The sequence below is a fragment of the Heptranchias perlo genome, chromosome 10 (genome assembly GCF_035084215.1).
Source record: "Heptranchias perlo isolate sHepPer1 chromosome 10, sHepPer1.hap1, whole genome shotgun sequence".
In the NCBI taxonomy this organism is placed as follows: Eukaryota; Metazoa; Chordata; class Chondrichthyes; order Hexanchiformes; family Hexanchidae; genus Heptranchias; species Heptranchias perlo.
The window spans coordinates 27,014,769-27,034,238 of NC_090334.1; the positions used below are offsets into that span (position 1 = coordinate 27,014,769).

At 41.0% G+C, this 19,470-nt stretch overlaps 1 protein-coding gene across 3 annotated transcripts in view; it reads left to right on the forward strand.

Moving 5' to 3' along the window:
- Nucleotides 1–19,470, forward strand: part of fmn1 (formin 1) — a 449,066-nt gene that overhangs the window by 339,443 nt on the left and 90,153 nt on the right. For all 3 annotated transcript variants that reach the window (XM_067991364.1, XM_067991365.1, XM_067991366.1), the window contains one exon: nucleotides 7,177–7,228. In XM_067991364.1, coding sequence (XP_067847465.1) covers nucleotides 7,177–7,228 — 52 coding nt within the window. The remainder of the gene's footprint in view (nucleotides 1–7,176; nucleotides 7,229–19,470) is intronic.

Below are 19,470 nucleotides of genomic sequence, written 5' to 3' on the forward strand. Positions count from 1 at the left end.
GTACCTTTCTAGACCTTGGCACAGATCAAAGTCTACAAAGGTTAAGTGCTTGGGGGCTGGTTGGGAAGGAGAGCAGGACACTACTAGAACCCTCTCCCTCTACCTGCGGAGTTCAGGGCTATTGCCATCACTACAGCAGGCCTACTGCCACCTTTCACCTGGCATTGCCAAGCAATGATGGTAACAGGGGTGGATGGGAGGGAAATGAAACTGAAGGCCAGGCTCCACCAGCATTTACACGTGGCGAGTGGGGAATGGGTGGTTAACAGTGGTTCCAGCAAGCACAGAGAAGGGGAAGAGAAATGTAGCTCACGGCGGGACTGTGGCAGTAGGCAGGATACATCCAACCCATGCTTTTCTCTATACCTCTAGGAATCAGATGTAGCTTCTTAGGATCAATTGTTCTGACTACATCAGGAAAATTGACAATTCTCTTCTACATCACCAGGGATCAGGCACAACCACCAGACTCCCCATTATTGTTCCAAGATCACAAGAAGCAATCGCTTCCACCCTAGTATATTATCAGAGCAAATGCTACCTGCCATACCTGGTTTTGGGTAGGAAAATGATAATTTCTTATGCACAAAGAAACATTTTATGCCTGATCCAGGCATAATTATTAAGGACGTAGAAACAGGGCATTTAGAAAATCATAATATTATTTGGCAGAGTCAACACAATTTTATGAAAGGGAAATCATGTTTGACAAATCTATTAGAGTTTTTTGAGGATGTAACTAGCAATGTAGATAAGGGGGAACCAGTGGATGTAGTATATTTGGATTTTCAAAAGGCATTCGATAAGGTGCCACTCAAGAGGTTGTTACACAGATTTTTTCTTATTTGTTCATGGGATGTAGGCGTCACTGGCAAGGCCAGCATTTATTACCCATCCCTAATTGCCCTTGAGAAGATGGTGGTGAGCCGCCTTCTTGAACTGCTGCAGTCCGTGGTTCTCCCACAGTGCTGTTAGGTAGGGAGTTCCAGGATTTTGACCCGGCGACAATGAAGTAACGGCGATATATTTCCAAGTCGGGATGGTGTGTGACTTGGAGGGGAACGGGAAGATTTGGGGTCATGGGATTGGGGGTAATATATTAGCATGGATAGAGGATTGGCTAACGGAGAGAAAACAGAGAGTAGGAATAAATGGGTCATTTTCAGGTTGGCAGGTTGTAACGAGTGGGGTGTCGCAAGGAACAGTGCTTGGGCCTCAACTCTTTACTGTTTACATCAATGACTTAGATGAGGGGATTGAGTGTAGTGTATCCAAGTTTGCTGATGATATAAAGCTAGGTGGGAAAGCAAGCTGTGAGGAGGAGGCAAAGAGGCTGCAAAGGGATATAGACAGGTTAAGTGAGTGGACGAGAAGGTGGCAAATGGAGTATAATGTGGGGATGTGTGAAATTATCTACTTAGGTAGGAAGAATAGAAAAGCAGAATTTTTTTTAAAAAGTGAGAGACTAAGAAATGTTGGTAGTCAGAGGGATTTGGATGTCCTTGTATATGAATCACAGAAAGTTAACATGCAGGTACAGCAATCAATTAGGAAGGCAAATGATATGTTAGCCTTTATTGCAAGGGGATTGCAGAATAAGAGAAAGGAAGTCTTGCTGCAATTATACAGGCTTCTGGTGAGACCACACCTAGAGTACTGTGTACAATTTTGGTCTCCTTACCTAAGGAAGGGGGTGCAACGAAGGTTCACTAGATTGATTCCTGGGATGAGAGGGTTATCCTGTGAGGAGAGATTGCGCAGAAGGGCCTATACTCTCTGGAGTTTAGAAGAATGAGAGGTGATTTCATTGAAATGTATAAAATTCTTAGAGGGCTCGACAGAATAGATGCTGAGAGGCTGTTTACCCTGGCTGGAGAGTCTAGAACTAGGGGTCATAGTCCCAAGATAGTCCCCATTTACAACCGAGATGAGGAAACATTTCTTCACTCATAGGGTTGTGAATCTTTGGAATTCTCTACCCCTGAGGGTTGTGAATGCTCAGTCATTGAGTATATTCAAGACTGAGATCGATAGATTTTTGGGCATCAAGGGAATCGGGGTTATGGGGATAGGGTGGGAAAGTGGAGTTGAGATAGAAGATCAGCCATGATCATATTGACTGGCGGAGCAGGCTTGAGGGGCGGTATGGCCTACTCCTGCTCCTATTTCTTATATTCTTATGTTCTTAATTCAAACCATATATAAATAATTCAATTCTGCCAAAATTCAGATATTTATTGGGAAAAAAATATATATATATATAAAAGTACCACCTGTGAAATTTGCAATTTGTGTAAAGTTAGTAGAAATTCATCTTTTAAAAACAAATGCCAGTGACTCATTTATCTTTCACCTGTCTAGTCACTGACCCTTCATAGTCTCTCAACCGCATAACCACTCTTTATTACGTACCTAGTTACTGACTCACCCAACGAACCTTGATGTAAAATACCGTGTACAATTTTACTTATAACCTGAAGCTTTTCTTCATCTGTATCAATTCTTGGAGCTTGGCAGATCAAACTGCCAAGTTCCAGAAGGTTGAGGTAGTGAGTCAGCAGGCAGGCATGAATGTACAGAAATTGTGGCAGTGAAGCGGCAGGATTTAGAGCCGAGAGAGAGAGAGAGACATTAACACAACTCCAAGAATTCAATGTATGGCAAATTGGAATCCAACCTGGAATTTAGTTTAGTTCAGGGGTCAAATTTGATAGAAGATTTCTCACAATATATAGACAAGTAACTTTTCAGCCCTACACCTTCTTTCTCACATCTGTAGTAATTGTTGAACATTTTGTGATTTTTATTTGTTTAGTTTGCTGCTAATTTGGCTCAGTAAATGTACAAGTAATTCTATCCTGATATGTTTGTATTTTGAAAAGTTCATAATGATACTATTTGATTAAGCTAGAGTGTACTACCTGGAAACCGAACTTTTGTAATGCTTCACGTGTAGAAATCAAGTTTAAAATTAGTCTTAAAATTAAAATTTGATGACTAAATCTTATTAACATTTAGCAACTATTTCTTATGCTGACATTTTATCTTTATATCATATTTAAATGTTACATTTAATAGGTGCCTTTTTCTTTGGTCATATCCACATTAATCTGAATAATTTATATCAACAAGCGATAAATGAAACGATGAAGCAGAAGAAAGTGAGGAAAGTTAAAATAAAATGAAAACCACAAATAAGAAAGAATTAACAGAAACCCTACACACTGCATGCAACTCAGCAAATGCTGTATGTGCTTAAACTCCAAAAATGTTATATTTTTTAAAAATGCCAATGACTCATGCATCTTTCACTCTACTGATTATTCATCCCTCCACACGTCCAGTCTATCAACCGCACAGGCATTCTTGCCTATTATTTACATAGTTACTGATGAAACCCACCAAGCTAAACATCTACTCGAACCCCACCCAGGCTGCAGCAACTGTTCTTCACTTAATCCAATGTACCTTTTGTTTGCGAGTCATACTTCCCACTATGTCATTCACGTGGCCATGGCCGTCATCTCTATTATGGATAATGATACACAAATGAGCATTTTAAAATTTTAATGCTTTTGAGTCTCATGAGAAAAGATAAGAATGAAAAATAAATAAATATAAAGAAATGTACCACAAAAAGGTGAGACATGAATAGATGGAGAAAATGAAAAATAATACAAAGGCAATAGCAGAAATAATGAAAAAATAAAGTTGGAAAAGAGTGTATAAGCAAAAAAGAATAATTAAAATAACAGGAAAAGAAATAAATTAATATAAAATCTTAAAGACAAAAAGTATCAAGAAAAACAAATAAGGCCGGTTCCTATGTCTGTGATCAATTGAAACTTTAGTTGCACTGATGCCAGTTCAGAATCAGTAGGAAAGATTAACAAACTAAACAAAATTAGTGCTTATCAAATGTGGAATAGCAGCTTAACCACTATGACCAATTGATTAGAAAGATCAAACACAGTGACTTCCTGGTCTTACTCCAGTTTCTGTCGCCTTCTGTTTAATGTCACCTTCTCCTGCAGAAACATACAAAACTTCCGTGACATACTGCATCATCATGACACCTTCCAGCGTTTTCTCGCTTTGCTGCGGTTACTGTGAAGGTGGTGCTGCTTTACTGATCTTTGATACATTAGATCCCGGCAGATACTTGCGCGGAATGAGTGTGACTTGTGACTACTGAGTCAATCCCTATTGTGCATGAGGATGGACCATCATTACATGATGCTATTTTAACTGGTTCATTGCATTGTGTGATAGGAAATAGTGCATCCCTCCTGTGCAATGGATGCTCAGTGACCTCGTCATCAAAAAAGCGTGTGGTTATGTGTCCAGCCCTCTTTACTAGCATGCTGATGGATTGCATACTTCTTTTTATTAACTACTACCACAAAATCTTGTCTTGGCACTGTCATTTTAAAAATAATGTTTAGGCAAAAATAACTTCTCAGAAGTACTCCTGGATATTTGTCTGCAAGTTGTAAGCTTCACTGTTTCACCTAGACTCAGGCTTCCATGTTCCCTCCACAGGCCTTTCCAAGACCTTGAGATGTTCCAGCCCTGTTAAGCAGCCATAGGTTTTAAGGCTGCAACGGCACTTCAGTTTTTAATTTTGGCAGCAGCAGCAGTCAAGATTTTCCACACTAAACTTTACTTTTTATTGTTTTTTAAAAAAATCTTTAAGTGAGGACTATTGCCTCTTAAAGGTTGAATCCTTTTGTTTAACTAATTTTTCTTAGTTGTTAACACTAGTTCACTGGAAAAATTTTACCAAGTAGATTTTTGTTAAAACTTCACAATATGCAATTCCAGCTTCACAGCCATGTAAATATTATGTTAATAAATTAGCACCCACTGTATAATAACTGTACGGCGAACAATGATTACCTGAGATTGATTACAAGAGAGTGATCTAATCAAGGTGTTCAGTTGATATAATAAACCACAAGAACAAAGTGAGTTACGTTGAAACTACAGCAGAGAAACAGGCCATTCGGCCCAACTGGTCTGTGCAAGTGTTTATGCTCCACACGAGCCTCCTCCCTCCCTACTTCATCTAACCCTATCAGGATACCCTTCTATTCCTTTCTCCCTCATGTGCTTATCTAGCTTCCCCTTAAATACATCTATGCTATTTGCCTCAACTACTCCTTGTGGTAGCACGTTCAACATTCTTACCGCTCTCAGGGTAAAGATTTATTAGCAACTATTTTATATTTATGACTTCTAGTTTTGGACTCCCCCACAAGTGGAAACATTTTCTCTACGTCTACCCTATCAAACACTATCATTATCTTAAAGACCTCTATCAGGTCACCCCTCAGCTTTCTCCTTTCCAGAGAAAAAAGCCCCAGCCTGTTCAGCATTTCCTGATAAAGATATGCTCTCCATTCTGGTATCATCCTTGTGAATCTTTTTTTTTTACCCTCTCCAATGCCTCTATATCCTTTTCTGTAATATGGAGACCAGAACTGTGCACAGTACTCCAAGTGTGGTCTAACCAAGGTTCTATACAAGCTTAACATAACTTCTTTGCTTTTCAATCCTATCCCTCTAGAAAGGAACCTAGTACTTGATTTGTCTTTTTTATGGCCTTATTAACTTGCATCGCTACTTTTGGTGATTTGTGTACCTGTACCCCTAGATCCCTTTGCTCCTCTATCCCGTTTAGACTCTCATTATCCAAGCAGTATATGGCCTCCTTATTCTACCTACCAAAATGTACCACCTCACACTTATCTATATTGAAATTCATTTGCCAATTACATGCCCATTCTGCAAGTTTATTAATGTCCTCTTGCATTTTGATGCATTCTTCCTTTGTATTAAGTACATCCCCCAATTTGGTGTCGTCCGCAAATTTTGAAATTGTACTTCTGATTCCCAAATCCAAATCATTAATGTAAATTGTGAACAATAGTGGTCCCAGCACCAATCCCTGAGAACCACCACTTCCCAGCTTTTGCCAGTCTGAGTAGCTACTCTTAACCCCTACTGTCTGCTTTCTGTTTTGTAGCCAGCTTGCTATCCATTCTGCTACCTGTCCCCGTCTCTAAATGCTCCGACCTTGGTCATGAGTCTACAGTGTGGTACCTTATCGAAGGCCTTTTGAAAATCCAAATACATTACATCTACTACATTACCCTTGTCTACTCTTTCTGTTACTTCTTCAAAGAATTCAATAAGGTTGGTCAAGCATGACCTTCCCTTCTGAAATCTGTGCTGATTATTCTTTATTATATTTTTGTTCTCTAGATGTCTTCCTGTTACATCTTTGAGTAAAGATTCCATTATCTTTCCTACCACTGACATTAAGCTAACTGGTCTAGTCTGAAGCTTAGTGACCTTTGTGAAGATCCATGTACAGACTGTCAGAGTTGTTAAGAATGTGATTTGCATTTGTTTAATAGACTCTAAGACATGTAGTTCATTGTATTTTTTAGCCTATTTTAGCTGTTAATTGTTTTCTTTTCATGTATTCCCTGAACTTGTTCTATCTCCCTTTTTATATATAGGAATCACATTAGCTGTCCATCAGTCCCCTGGCACTTTTCCCTTTTCTAATGAATTTTAAATATATGTAATAGTGCCTCTGCTATCTCCTCCCTAACTTTTTTTTAATATTCGTGGATGCTATCCATCCGGACCAGGGGTCTTATCTTCCCTTAGTTTGATTAGTTTATCAATTATCTCCCCACTTTCTATCTTAAATGGTTTCCTTTTTCAATCTCTTCTTCTAATGTCCTGCCCATCTCATTAGTCTCCATTGTAAATATGGAGGTGAGAATGACTTGTAACTGTCATCTGAGTGTTGAGATGGGGTTTACAGACTTGAGATCTGCTTTTTAATATTATACACTGTTTTAATCTAATAGTGCCGTCGGTGCTGATCCTAGCTATCAAGAGCACTGTTATGTTTGATGATTTTGTCAATGAAAAATTCATGACTTTTGGCATTAGTGCTGCAAATTGATCAACAAATATATCACTTCAATTTTTTCCATTTTGTTGTCTCATAAAAATGCAAAAACATACGACTGTTCTAAAACAGGATAAAAGGTTCAATGACATTGCATTTTTATAATTGAACTATCTTTACTGCTCAGTAACTGTGACATTAAGGTATTTGGCATAATAACATCTAATCATTTTTTTGATTTACAGCAAAAGATGAGCACAAGGTAGAAGAAGCACATCTCGAAGAGTCACACAAAAGGTAGTGTATTTACATTCTCAGCTAATCATCAGGCGTGTTGTGTATATTTGTTTCCTTTTATCTAAATTGGCTTTAGCTGAAAAATGAAGTGCCAGATACTTTAGATTTTTTAAATATTTCGTTATTACATGAGTACAAGATTGTTTTATTTTCTTCATTTGTAATCGCAATCTACAACAAGTATGACCACAAGCGTGTTCAGCAGGAGAATATCATAGGCAATAGTTTTAAAACATTTTCATATCATTGTTAATGCCAAGTTACTCTCTCCCTTTTAAGTCTAAGGTGCAACAACAATACAACAATAATCCTAAAGTTTTCTCAAGTAAACCTAACCCTGATCTGACTCTGGTGTAAAGATAAGTGAGAATCCCTCACACAAACGCACGCACAGACACAGAAACCCTCACACACACCTTGCTGTAATAGTAATCAGAATATTGAAACCATTCTTTATGACTTGATCTGTAAGTGAATAAAACATGAGAAAAAGGAAGGGACCATTTGACATTGGTAAAGGGACAGTGGGGTCAAAGATCTGTTGGTTGCGATCCCGGTGTTAACGCAGGATCGCATCCACCAGTACCCTCCGGTGCTGACCCCGCCGAAGTCTGCAGGGTCATGAGAAAGCATCTCATTACCTTTGGACAGGTGGGTGCAAGCCCCACTTTAGGTGCATCTCCGGCAAACTGGGTCTCCACCATTTTCCGGCAGGTTCCGCCAGCATCAGTAGAATGGGCCTATACTCTCTGGAGTTTAGAAGAATGAGAGGTGATCTCATTGAAACATTTAAGATTTCGAGGGGGCTTGACAGGATAGATGCTGTGAGGCTGTTTCCCCTGGCTGGAGAGTTTAGAACTAGGGGGCATAGACTCAGGATAAGGGGTCGGCCATTTAGAGATGAGATGAGGAGAAATTTCTTCAATCAGAGGGTTGTGAATCTTTGGAATTCTGTACCCCAGAGGGCTGTGGCTGCTCTGCCGTTGAGTATATTCAAGACTGAGATTGATAGATTTTTGGACTCTAAGGGAATCAAGGGATATGGGGATCGGACGGGAAAGTAGAGTTGAGGTCGAAGATCAGCCATGATCTTATTGAATGGTGGAGCAGGCTCAAGGGGCTGAATGGCCTACTCCTGCTCCTGTTTCTTATGTTCTTATCCCACTGGAGTTATTGTGGGAGGAATTTTGGGGCCAGTGTTTCAGTGATTTCCCATTCTGGTTGACTTCAGCTATACTCTTTTCTATGTGGAAGATGACATCCTTTGAAGATTAAAGAAGGATGTACCTTGCACTGTAGTCATTCAACCTTCATCTCAACTCATCATGCCCTCTTTCCTCTGAGTTCACTGCCCTCCTATCCTCCCTTAATCTCTCCCTCCTTATAAACTCCCCTACCCATATTCACGGCCACCCCCTCGACCTTGCCATCTCACATGGCCTCTCTACTCCCATCAATCACAGATAAGCACATCTCTGATTACTTCCTTGTATTCTGTGTCCATCCCTGGAGAACACTCTTCCCCCAAGTCACTCACAACGGCACTTTCAAATTCCCAACCATCTAGCCTTTAGCCCTCCATTCATCACGACATTTGTGCAGCTACCGGTCTGCTCAATCCACATCCTCACCTCCACCTTTGATGCCCTTATCCCCATTAAAACCATTACACTCTCTCACCCTGGTCATTCCCCCTGGTATGGCCCTCATCTCCACTCCCTTAAGTTCAAGGGATGCAGACTTGAACGTTTATGGTGGACAGCTGGTTTAGCCATTCATCGCTTATTTGGCTGGACCACAGAAAGCACGATTGGATCCTGCTCTCCTCTGCCAAATCTGCTCACTATTCCAGGATCATCCTTGAATGCAAAGATAATCCCCAGCTTCTCTTCTCCAATACAAACCGTCTTCTTAAACCCCTCTCCCCCGCCTCCCCAACCCTCAACTCCAACAACAAGTGCAAGGAGCTCATGGACTTCTTTGTCATTAAGATTGAGACCATCCATTCAGCTGCCTCTGCCACTTCCCTCCCTTCCCCTAGCCCACTAAACCAAACTTCCCCTACAGTTCCCCCCTGCCCTGGCCTGAACTCACACCTTTCTCAAGTTTATCTCCTCTCTCTCCTCAGGCCCTCTCGAGCTCACCTTGACCATGAGACCCACTTCCTACTCCCTCGACCCTATTCCCACTTAACTGCTGACCACCCAACTTCCCTTCCTGGCCCCCTTATTAGCTGATATTGTTAACGGTTCCCTTTCCTTAGGTACTGTCCCCCTCCCCTTCAAATCTGCCGTCATCACCCCCCTTCCTCAAAAAAACCATCCTTGAACCCATTGTACTTGCAAACTACCATCTCATCTCCAACCTCCCTTTCCTCTCCAAAGTCCATGTTTCCTCTGCAACTCCATGTTTGAATCTCTCTAATCAGGTTTCCGCCCCTGTCACAGTACTGAAACGGCCTTTATCAAAATGCCAAATGACATCCTATGTGACATTTTTATTCGTTCATGGGATGTGGGCGTCGCTGGCAAGGCCAGCATTTGTTGTCCATCCCTAATTGTCCTTGAGAAGGTGGTGGTGAGCTGCCTTCTTGAACTGCTGCAGTCCGTGTGGTGAAGGTTCTCCCACAGTGCTGTTAGGAAGGGAGTTCCAGGATTTTGACCGAGCGACAATGAAGGAACAGCAATATATTTCCAAGTCAGGATGGTGTTTGCTTTAGAGGGGAACGTGCAGGTGGTGTTGTTCCCATGTGCCTGCTGCCCTTGTCCTTCTAGGTGGTAGAGGTCGCGGGTTTAGGAGGTGCTGTTGAAGAAGCCTTGGCGAGTTGCTGCAGTGCATCCTGTGGATGGTACACACTGCAGCCACTGTGCGCCGGTGGTGGAGGGAGTGAATGTTTAGGGTGGTGGATGGGGTGCCAATCAAGCGGGCTGCTTTATCCTGGATGGTGTCGAGCTTCTTGAGTGTTGTTGGAGCTGCACTCATCCAGGCAAGTGGTGAGTATTCCACCACACTCCTAACTTGTGCCTTGCAGATGGTGGAAAGACTTTGGGGAGTCAGCAGGTGAGTCACTTGTCACAGAATACCCAGCCTCTGACCTGCTCTTGTAGCCACAGTATTTATGTGGCTGGTCCAGTTAAGTTTCTGGTCAATGGTGACCCCCAGGATGTTGATGGTGGGGGATTCGGCGATGGTAATGCCGTTGAATATCAAGGGGAAGTGATTAGACTCTCTCTTGTTAGAAATGGTCATTGCCTGGCACTTGTCTGGCGCGAATAGTCTGAGATTGGACTCTATTCACAAGTATTGTCAATTTTTTTTATATTTAGCAAGCAAATAATGAAATCTTATGGTTATGGCAAATGATGTCTGTGTTTCTTCCCTGCCTTAGGTAAATCACTATGCTCCCATGTGCCATCTACCCATCAGCACAGTCAAGGCAGGTAGCCCTGGATATTAAACTTATAATCTCATCTGATAAATAAAAAGTAATCTGAAAAAAAATTATAAGTAATATAAGAAGGATAACACAGTTCATTACTGAATATTCCCTAAAATAAGTAGATATAACTCATGAAGGGGGTATCACATGGTTATTTCTATAATGTCCCTGTCATTCAATGTAATCTAGACAGGCTTATATCCTGCTGTCAACCTTCATTAACATAGGGGGCTTGATTCTCCTCTGTGGCAGTATTGTGATAGGATGGGACTTCGCCAGAACACCGGGGATAACCCCCTACTCTTCTTCAAATAATGTAATGGGATCTTTTACGTCCACCTCAGAGGACAGACAGGGCCTCTGTTTAACGTCTTATCCAAAAGATGGTACTTCTGACTGTGCAGCAACCCCTCAGTATTGCACGGAAGTGTCAACCTAGATTACATGCTCAAGTGGTACATCCGAATCAGAAGCGAGAGTGCTATCACTTAGTGGCATTCATTACAGTGGATCATTCAATTTCGGGCCGGCCTTGGGCCTCTCTGTTCCAGTGCGCGCCACTCAAACAGTGCCGAGTCTGGGCCCGGAAATGGACCCAATCTAATTTCAACCTCAATATCCTGCATTATGTGTTGACAACTTCCCTTACAAGATTAAGTTGCATGTAGAGCCTTAAAAATCCTTCCTCCACTTAGGCAGAGTGCTATCAGCAGGTCTATTACATCAGCTGTCTGATGTCACCTGGTAGACATCCCTCAAATTTTAACATTCACTAATGCACTCAATTTGTTTCAGGAGAAAGTAGCAAACAACGCCCATCAAAGGAGGGGAAACACCAGACATTAGAGAGCTGACCCCTTACGAGGAGCAGGGGTGGGGAGTGGTCCAACGTCGGGGCAGGGGTAGGGGGGATCGGCCGATTGCGGGGTCATGTCGCGCCAGGTGAGGTAGTTGGGCCTGGATGAAGCAGTCCTGCTCCTCCAGGCCCACAAGCAGTGCAATAAAGGCATTCACCTCATAGATCCGGGCCTTCTTCCCTGCTTTCACCTGATGTGAATCGGAAGCGATGGGAAACCCGACTGGTTAAGTTAAAGTTGTTTTACTTTTGTAACACACAAAAAATTAAATACCTCAACTACTTCAATGAGGTACATTGCCCCTGTAAGTACTGGCCCACCGGCTTTAAATGGGGACAGGACTTCCTGGTGTCTGTTGCGCGTGCGCAGCCAAACGCACCTGGGCGAGTTGGTGCCGGGATGTAGTCCCGCTTCAAAAATCCACTATTTTTACTGCCCACCCGTACTTGGGGGTTAAAATTACCCCCAATGGCTTTGGTCTTCCCAATATTTAGTTGGAGGAAACTTTTGCTCATCCAATGTATGTCCGACAAGCAGTGTGACAAATCAGAGATAGTGGAGGGATCGAGAGAGAGGGTGGCGAGGTAGAGCTGCGTGCCGTCAGCGTACATGTGGAAACTGACATTGTGTTTTTGGATGATGTCACCGAGGGGCAGCATGTAGATGAGAAATAGGAGGGGGCCAGGGATAGATCCTTAGGGGACTCCAGAGGTAATGGCACAGGAGCGGGAGGAGAAGCCATTGTAGGTGATTCTCTGGTTACAACCAGATAGATAAGAATGGAACCAGGCGAGGGCAGCCCCACCCAGCTGGAAGATGGAGGAGAGGCGTTGGAGGAGGATGGTGTGGTCAACAGTGTCAAAGGCTGCATTCAGGTCGAGAAGGATGAGAAGGGATAGTTTACCATGGTCACAGTGGTAGTGGTTGTTGGAGGCCAATCATCTCAGCCCCAGGACCTTGCTGCAGGAGTTCCTCAGGGCAGTGTCCCAGGCCCAACCATCTTCAGTTGCTTCATCAATGACCTTCCCCCCATCATAAGGTCAGAAATGGGGATGTTCGCTGATGATTGCATAGTGTTCAGTTCCATTCGCAACCCCTCAGATAATGAAGCAGTCCGAGCCCGCATGCAGCAAGACCTGGACAACATCCAGGCTTGGGCTGATAAATGGCAAGTAATATTCGCGCCAAACAAGTGCCAGGCAATGACCATCTCCAACAAGAGAGAGTCTAATCACCTCCCCTTGACATTCAACGGCATTACCATCGCCGAATCCCCCACCATCAACATCCTGGGGGTCACCATCGACCAGAAACTTAACTGGACCAGCCACATAAATACTGTGGCTACAAGAGCAGGTCAGAGGCTGGGTATTCTATGGCGAGTGACTCACCTCCTGACTACCCAATGCCTTTCCACCATCTACAAGGCACAAGTCAGGAGTGTGATAGAATACTCTCCTCTTGCCTGCATGAGTGCAGCTCCAACAACTCTCAAGAAGCTTGACACCATCCAGGACAAAGCAGCCCACTTGATTGGTACCCCATCCACCACGTTAAATATTCACTCCCTCCACCACCGGCGCACCGTAATTGCAGTGTGTACCATCTACAGGATGCACCACAGCAACCCGCCAAGACTTCTTCGACAGCACCTCCCAAACCCGCAACCTCTACTAACTATAAGGACAAGGGCAGCAGATACATGGGAACAACACCACTTGCACGTTCCCCTCCAAGTCACACTCCATCCCGACTTGGAAATATATTGCCGTTCCTTTGTCGTCACTGGGTCAAAATCCTGGAACTCCCTTCCTAACAGCACTGTGGGAGAACCTTCACCACACGGACTGCAGTGGTTCAAGAAGGCAGCTCACCACCACCTTCTCAAGGGCAATTAGGGATGGGCAACAAATGCTGGCCTTGCCAGTGACGCCCACATCCCATGAACGAATAAAAAAAAATGTAACATAGGATGTCATTTGGCATTTTGATAAGGGCCATTTCAGTACTGTGGCAGAGGCGGAAATCTGATTAGAGAGATTCAGACATGGAGTTGTAGGAAAGATGGGCTCGGATTTGGGAGGCGACAACATGAACGAATAAAAAAAAAAATTCCATTCTCTCAATTGAAGCAAGGTACTCACTGCTGAGTGGTGTACAAACAAAAGATTTTTAACAAAACTTTTATCTTTGGAGGGTTTTTTTTACTATTTTAATACTTTGAATATGATTACTTACTAACTTTATGCTAAGGGCCAACATTTTTCTCTCTCATTCTTCACTATGTTATCAAAGTACATTAATAGTACTAACTGACTTAAAATTATTCTTCATTATTTCATTCCTGCTGCCATTTTTTATTTATGTTCATTCTCCCATTTTGGATTTCCTCTGTCAAGTATTGGAACTTCCATTATCTGTCTTCCCAATTATCCACAAAAATTTTTGTTGGACACAGCCTTCTGTATGACCTTGCACAGCCCACAAATGTTTATTTTGTTTTGTTATTTATATTGTGCTTGTCTTCATCCTGGTGCCGACGGTATTGCTGTACCATAAGTGTAAGACCAAATTTTGATTATCCACTAATTTTCATTATCCACCGGCGGAGCCGGATTCCCTCCATCATAATAATAGGTTCTACTGTATGCACCTTTATTGGCAGGCAAGTAACCTGCTCTTTGGCCTCTGGCAATGCTGATTTGTAGCTATTCACTAGAATTTGCACAGCATTTCTCCTGACACAGCCTCTGATTTACCATCTATCATCCACTCGCCATCTTTTACCATGTAAGGAAATGTCTAGAGACACCACAAAATTAATTATAATAGTTACATGAGTTAAGTCTTAAAGGAATAAAGAATAGCCTACTTTATGGTACATATCTTGCTCCTTACATTGTGCATGTAACAAGTTCCAAAGTGCCCATGTGACGTCAATTGAATTGTATTTTACTGAAGTAGACCCTTTTTATAAAATTCTCAATGAGGTTATGCAATCTGTATGGTAGTGAGGAGGATGATTTATAGGATTTTTCTATTAATGAGAAAGCCATAAACAATGCATATGATATCAAAGCGTGTGGTATATCAGTGTGTCATAGTGAGCAGCTACTGTATTCATTTATCACCAATTTGTATTTTACACAGCGTCAACCTTGACCAAACATTCTTTGATCCTTAGTTCTGACGAAAGGTCTTCAACCTGAAATGTTAACTCTGTTTCTTTCTCCACAGATGCTGCCTGACTTGCTGAGCTTCTCCAGCATTTTCTGTTTTTATTTCAGATTTCCAACATCCGCAGTATTTTGCTTTTGATTCTTTGATCCTGTTCGTTATATGTACATAATTTCTGAATGAGTATCCAGATCTAAATGACCTTTTTATGCTAACATGCACTTGCAATTTGTTATTTTTCAGTAGCTTCTAAATATATCAAAATTTTATGGGTCATTACATTTTCCGCATTTATGATGTTCACCTCTATATGACATGCAGGTGTACTTTAGTTATACAGCCAAATGAACTTGGGGTTATTGAGAACATAAATTTCCATTGTGAGAATTTGAGTGTTATTAGTTTAAAGGCATTTTTCTAGCTTTCATGTCATACATGAAAAATGTTAGGTCACATCTTGAAACAGCAAAGCTCAAATTTATTTCATTGCTGTGCTTCCAAAAGATCAAAGATCTTTTTTCTGTTGTTTTCTTCTAAGGAAGAATCGAGCTCTGACCAGTAGCTGAAGTATTAGAAGAACGTTCCAAACTGTGAACTGTTCAGTAAAAACAGTTGCTACATTTCAGGAACATATAACCAAAGAAACAAAATTCAAGGAATATCACAACAGGGCAAAAATAAAAGGGCAAGAATTTGTATGTGGTATTTGACACAAAAAGATATGTACTGTTTTAGAACAAGTACAAAAATAATCTTTAAATAAGAAGTAAGCTGAAGTTAAAACATTGAAAAGGCATGTAACCTAATGTGGAGATAATGCAAACAGTGAGGGTTTTGTGGAGGAATTGTTGTGGCCTCTATGTATAGCAATATCATAAACACGTTCTTTTTGAATAGATTTGTGATGTTATTGTACATACCGACCAGAACAATTCTTCCCCATAATATTTGAAATGCAGTAAACTGTCAGACAGCATTACCATATTGGATTTTGCTTTGATTAAACCTAGTTATATTCATTATCAGTTTCAATAACCTTTTATCTCACTTTTTTAGTATTTTAGGTTTTCAGTCAGTGTGGTATTTTGATGTCTTTCTTATTAATGGACATTTTACTTACTTAATTAAAGTGGCATTAAGAAGTAATTTCCATTTAATACCAATGGATAAAGAGTTTCCAGGGAAAAATGCAAAAGTGTTCTGGTTTGGTTTTGAAGCTATAGAACTTTAAAATAATAAAAATCCAGCTGATTAATTGTGTTCATTTGGTTCTGGCCAAACACAAGAATGGCCAACGTCACATCAGGACTTCTGAATGAGGACTAATTGATGAAATCAACAGTCATGATTTGTCAATCCATATTTGCAAATGTATATTTTGGAGGGAAAATGTGCACTTACGTACAGAAATTAAATTTTTCAATTGTATACATGGTGCCAGCCTTGGCTCTGTGGTAGTTCACTCGCCTCTGAGTTAGAAAGTCCTGTGTTCAAGACCCACTCCAGAAACCTGAGTACATAATCCAGTGCAGTACTGAGGGAGTGCTGCACTGACCTCTTTCAAATGAGACATTAAGGCCCTGTCTGTGCTCTCAGGTGGAAGGAAAAAATCTCATGGCACTATTCACAGACGAGCAGGGGAGTTCCCCCTGTGTCCTGGCCAACAATTGTTGTTTGTGGGACCTTGCTATATGCAAATTGGCTACTGCGTATCCTTAAATTACAATAGTACACTTCAGAAGTACTTCATTGGGAGTAAAGTGCTTTATGATGTCCTGAGTTCATGAAAGGTGCTGTATAAATTCAAGTTCTTTCTTTCTTTCACTATTTATAACACAAGTTAAATGTTTACACTCATTTAGAACAAAAGTTAGTCAGACCACAGCTATTATTCTCATGTGGCGAATATCCAGCAGACAAAGTGCTGATTTCCAGTCAATAATTTTTACAAAAAAATGTCTTTGATTCAAAATTTCAAACCGGTAAGTGCCAGAGCTCCTGTAGTGATATAGGCAGAAGTTCATTTCACAAGCCAAATGATTCCCTTTATAGTTTTCTATCTCAAATATCACTCACCTCCATCCCTATCTCACCCCATGCTACTGAAACCCTCAGTCATGCCTTTGATGTTCTCAGGCTGAATTTTTCCAATGTTGTCTTCACTGATCTTCTAAAATCCACTCTACAAAAACTCAAACTCACCCAGAACCCTGCCATGTGCATATTATTCCTGCTAAGTCCCACTCATCTATTACCCTAGTCCTCACTGACCTTTCCTGGCTCCCTGTCCCAGATCATTGATTTCAAAAGGCTCACCCTCATTTATAAATCCCACCAACACCTCATTACATGCTACCTCTGCAATCTCCTCCAGCCCTATGTTCCAGCTGACACCCTCAGTTCTTCTAACTATGCATTTCTACTCTCCTCATGCTCCACCATCAGTGCCAAAGTCTTCAACTGCCATGAGCCTGGCTCTGAAATCCTTTTCCTAAATACTAGCTATAACTCTTCCCACTTTTGGAAAGACTCCTTAAAATTTTTCTTTCCAGGCTTGCTTTCAGTCACCTTCCCCAACCTTCTTCCAATTCCTGCTTGGTGTCTGATTTTCCTTCTCCCTTGGATTCTTTGTTGCATCTTGCACTGTAGTGCAAATTGAAACATTTTCCAAGCTGTTTATTTTCAGCAAACTTGTAACTCAGTGATTTGCACATTGAATACTAATAACAGGAATGATTGTGGAGCACAAAACTCTTACAGCCAACAGTGGAAGCAATGGTGACATTGTATTAAAGTGCATTTCAGAAGTCAAGTTACAAACAGCAAAACAAAAATCAGATTTTAAAAATGGCATTGGAGGACCTAAGCATGTCACCAGACCACTAGAAATTCCTCTTAGGCTCCAACTATGATGACTCAGGGAGTCACTCAAACACCATTATTTATATTTGACAACCTTTTACAAAACGTTGAAATTGCCTTAAAGGAGTTGCAGAATTTATAGGCAATAAAGTTACATGGAGTTAGAAAATGAGGGAGTTTTATTATATTATTTCCATCCCAAACACAAATGTTGCAAGCTTCTTGTGATCTTCCACATACCCCTTTGAAAATATAGGAACTTAATGTCACAAAAGCTATCTTCAATTCATTTGCAAGAAACAAAGGGCCTTGACTCATAAATCTATGTGCCTTAAGAACATATGACTATAAGAAAATAGGAATAAAAAAAGACATTTAACCTACCTCACTTGTCCTATCATTTAAGTTCATGTTCAAATAATCTTCAGAGATCTTATTCACCTCTCTCTTGACACCAGGCCTCTCAACTGAGTCTACATCCACTGTATTAGTTGCCAATCTGTTCCATCTACCCAAGTTATTTTTCCCTTGTGGTTTCCTTAGCTTATAGTCATGTCTCGTAGCTCTGTTCTCCTAATCTGCGGAAAGAAATGCTCTATATCCACCCCATTAATTCCTTTCATGAGTTTTAAAACTTGGATTATGCCTCCCACACCCTCTCCCACTTTTTTCCCCCAATGAAAACAGATTAAAATCTCAAGCCCCTGTGATGCAGTATCAGATGCATCTTTAACAGTGATGAGTAGGCAGTCACAGTTATACTACCCACTTGGGAGAAGGCAGAATTCCATTCATTCCTACTCAAACATATCCACAGAATGCTGCTCACTGGCCTCAAATTGCTGGTGAAAGTTTGAATGATTGAAATATACTGATAAGATCATGTTGAATACTGTTCTTTTCAACACTTAAAGAGAAAGAGGCAGTGTTAACTTTGAGTAACGCTGTGTGCATATATACCAATTGTAATTATTAGTATTATTTGTGTACATATATATGTACATTGATTCTGCACTCCCAGCAGGGAACCACAGTTGGTCAGAGACATGGCTACAGCACTAGTGGTGATTCCCCAACCTGAGCTCCCTTTTCCTTAGAATATCCAGTTTTCCCACACAACTTTTTATGTCAAATCCCTTGGAAAATCTCTCTCTTTGGCTCACTTTGCTAAATCCATTTGGGCATCGTTTCTATTTGCCCATATCTACACATGTATGAAGTTACAACGCTGCAAACTACCATCTTTCTGTGTCTCTATAGGGTAAATTAACTGATGCTGTGCTTCCAGAAAGGAGCTGCACTCAAAAGGGACGGCAGGGTGAATAATCACTGCTAGTGTTGTAACCCTATCTCCAACTGAGTGCGGTTTCCTGCTGGGAATGCAATTTTTATGAATTTAGGTTTATATCTACACAAATACTTCAATTAGTTACTATTGGTCTGTAGATACAGAATATTACTTAAATTTAGCACTGCCCCTCCCTTACTATGTAATCAAAACGTAAGTAAAACTTAAACTGTAAAATGTCATTCCTTTTCGATTTTAAGAAGTCCGCAGTCTGTAAGCAAAGTGTTACAATCCATACAATATAAATAGGGTAGATGTTTAACAATGTGAATGCAACTTTTAATTGCTATTACAATAAACTCCTTCACCAACCTTTATTATCTTAAATCCAGGGAGCCAAAGAGACATAACTAGTTAAATCATAAAGCAGTCTTAGGTCTTTAAAACATATCCAGTTTTTCTCATGAACTAAAAAATTGTGAGGTTGAACAGCTTTAAATTATTGAAGCCAAGAATCTGCCTATAATAATTCTGATCAAATGATAAACCATATCAGTGGTGCACAATTAATTATCTATGGGGCAAATCCAGCCCACCAAAGGTCTTGAGAAATACTAGC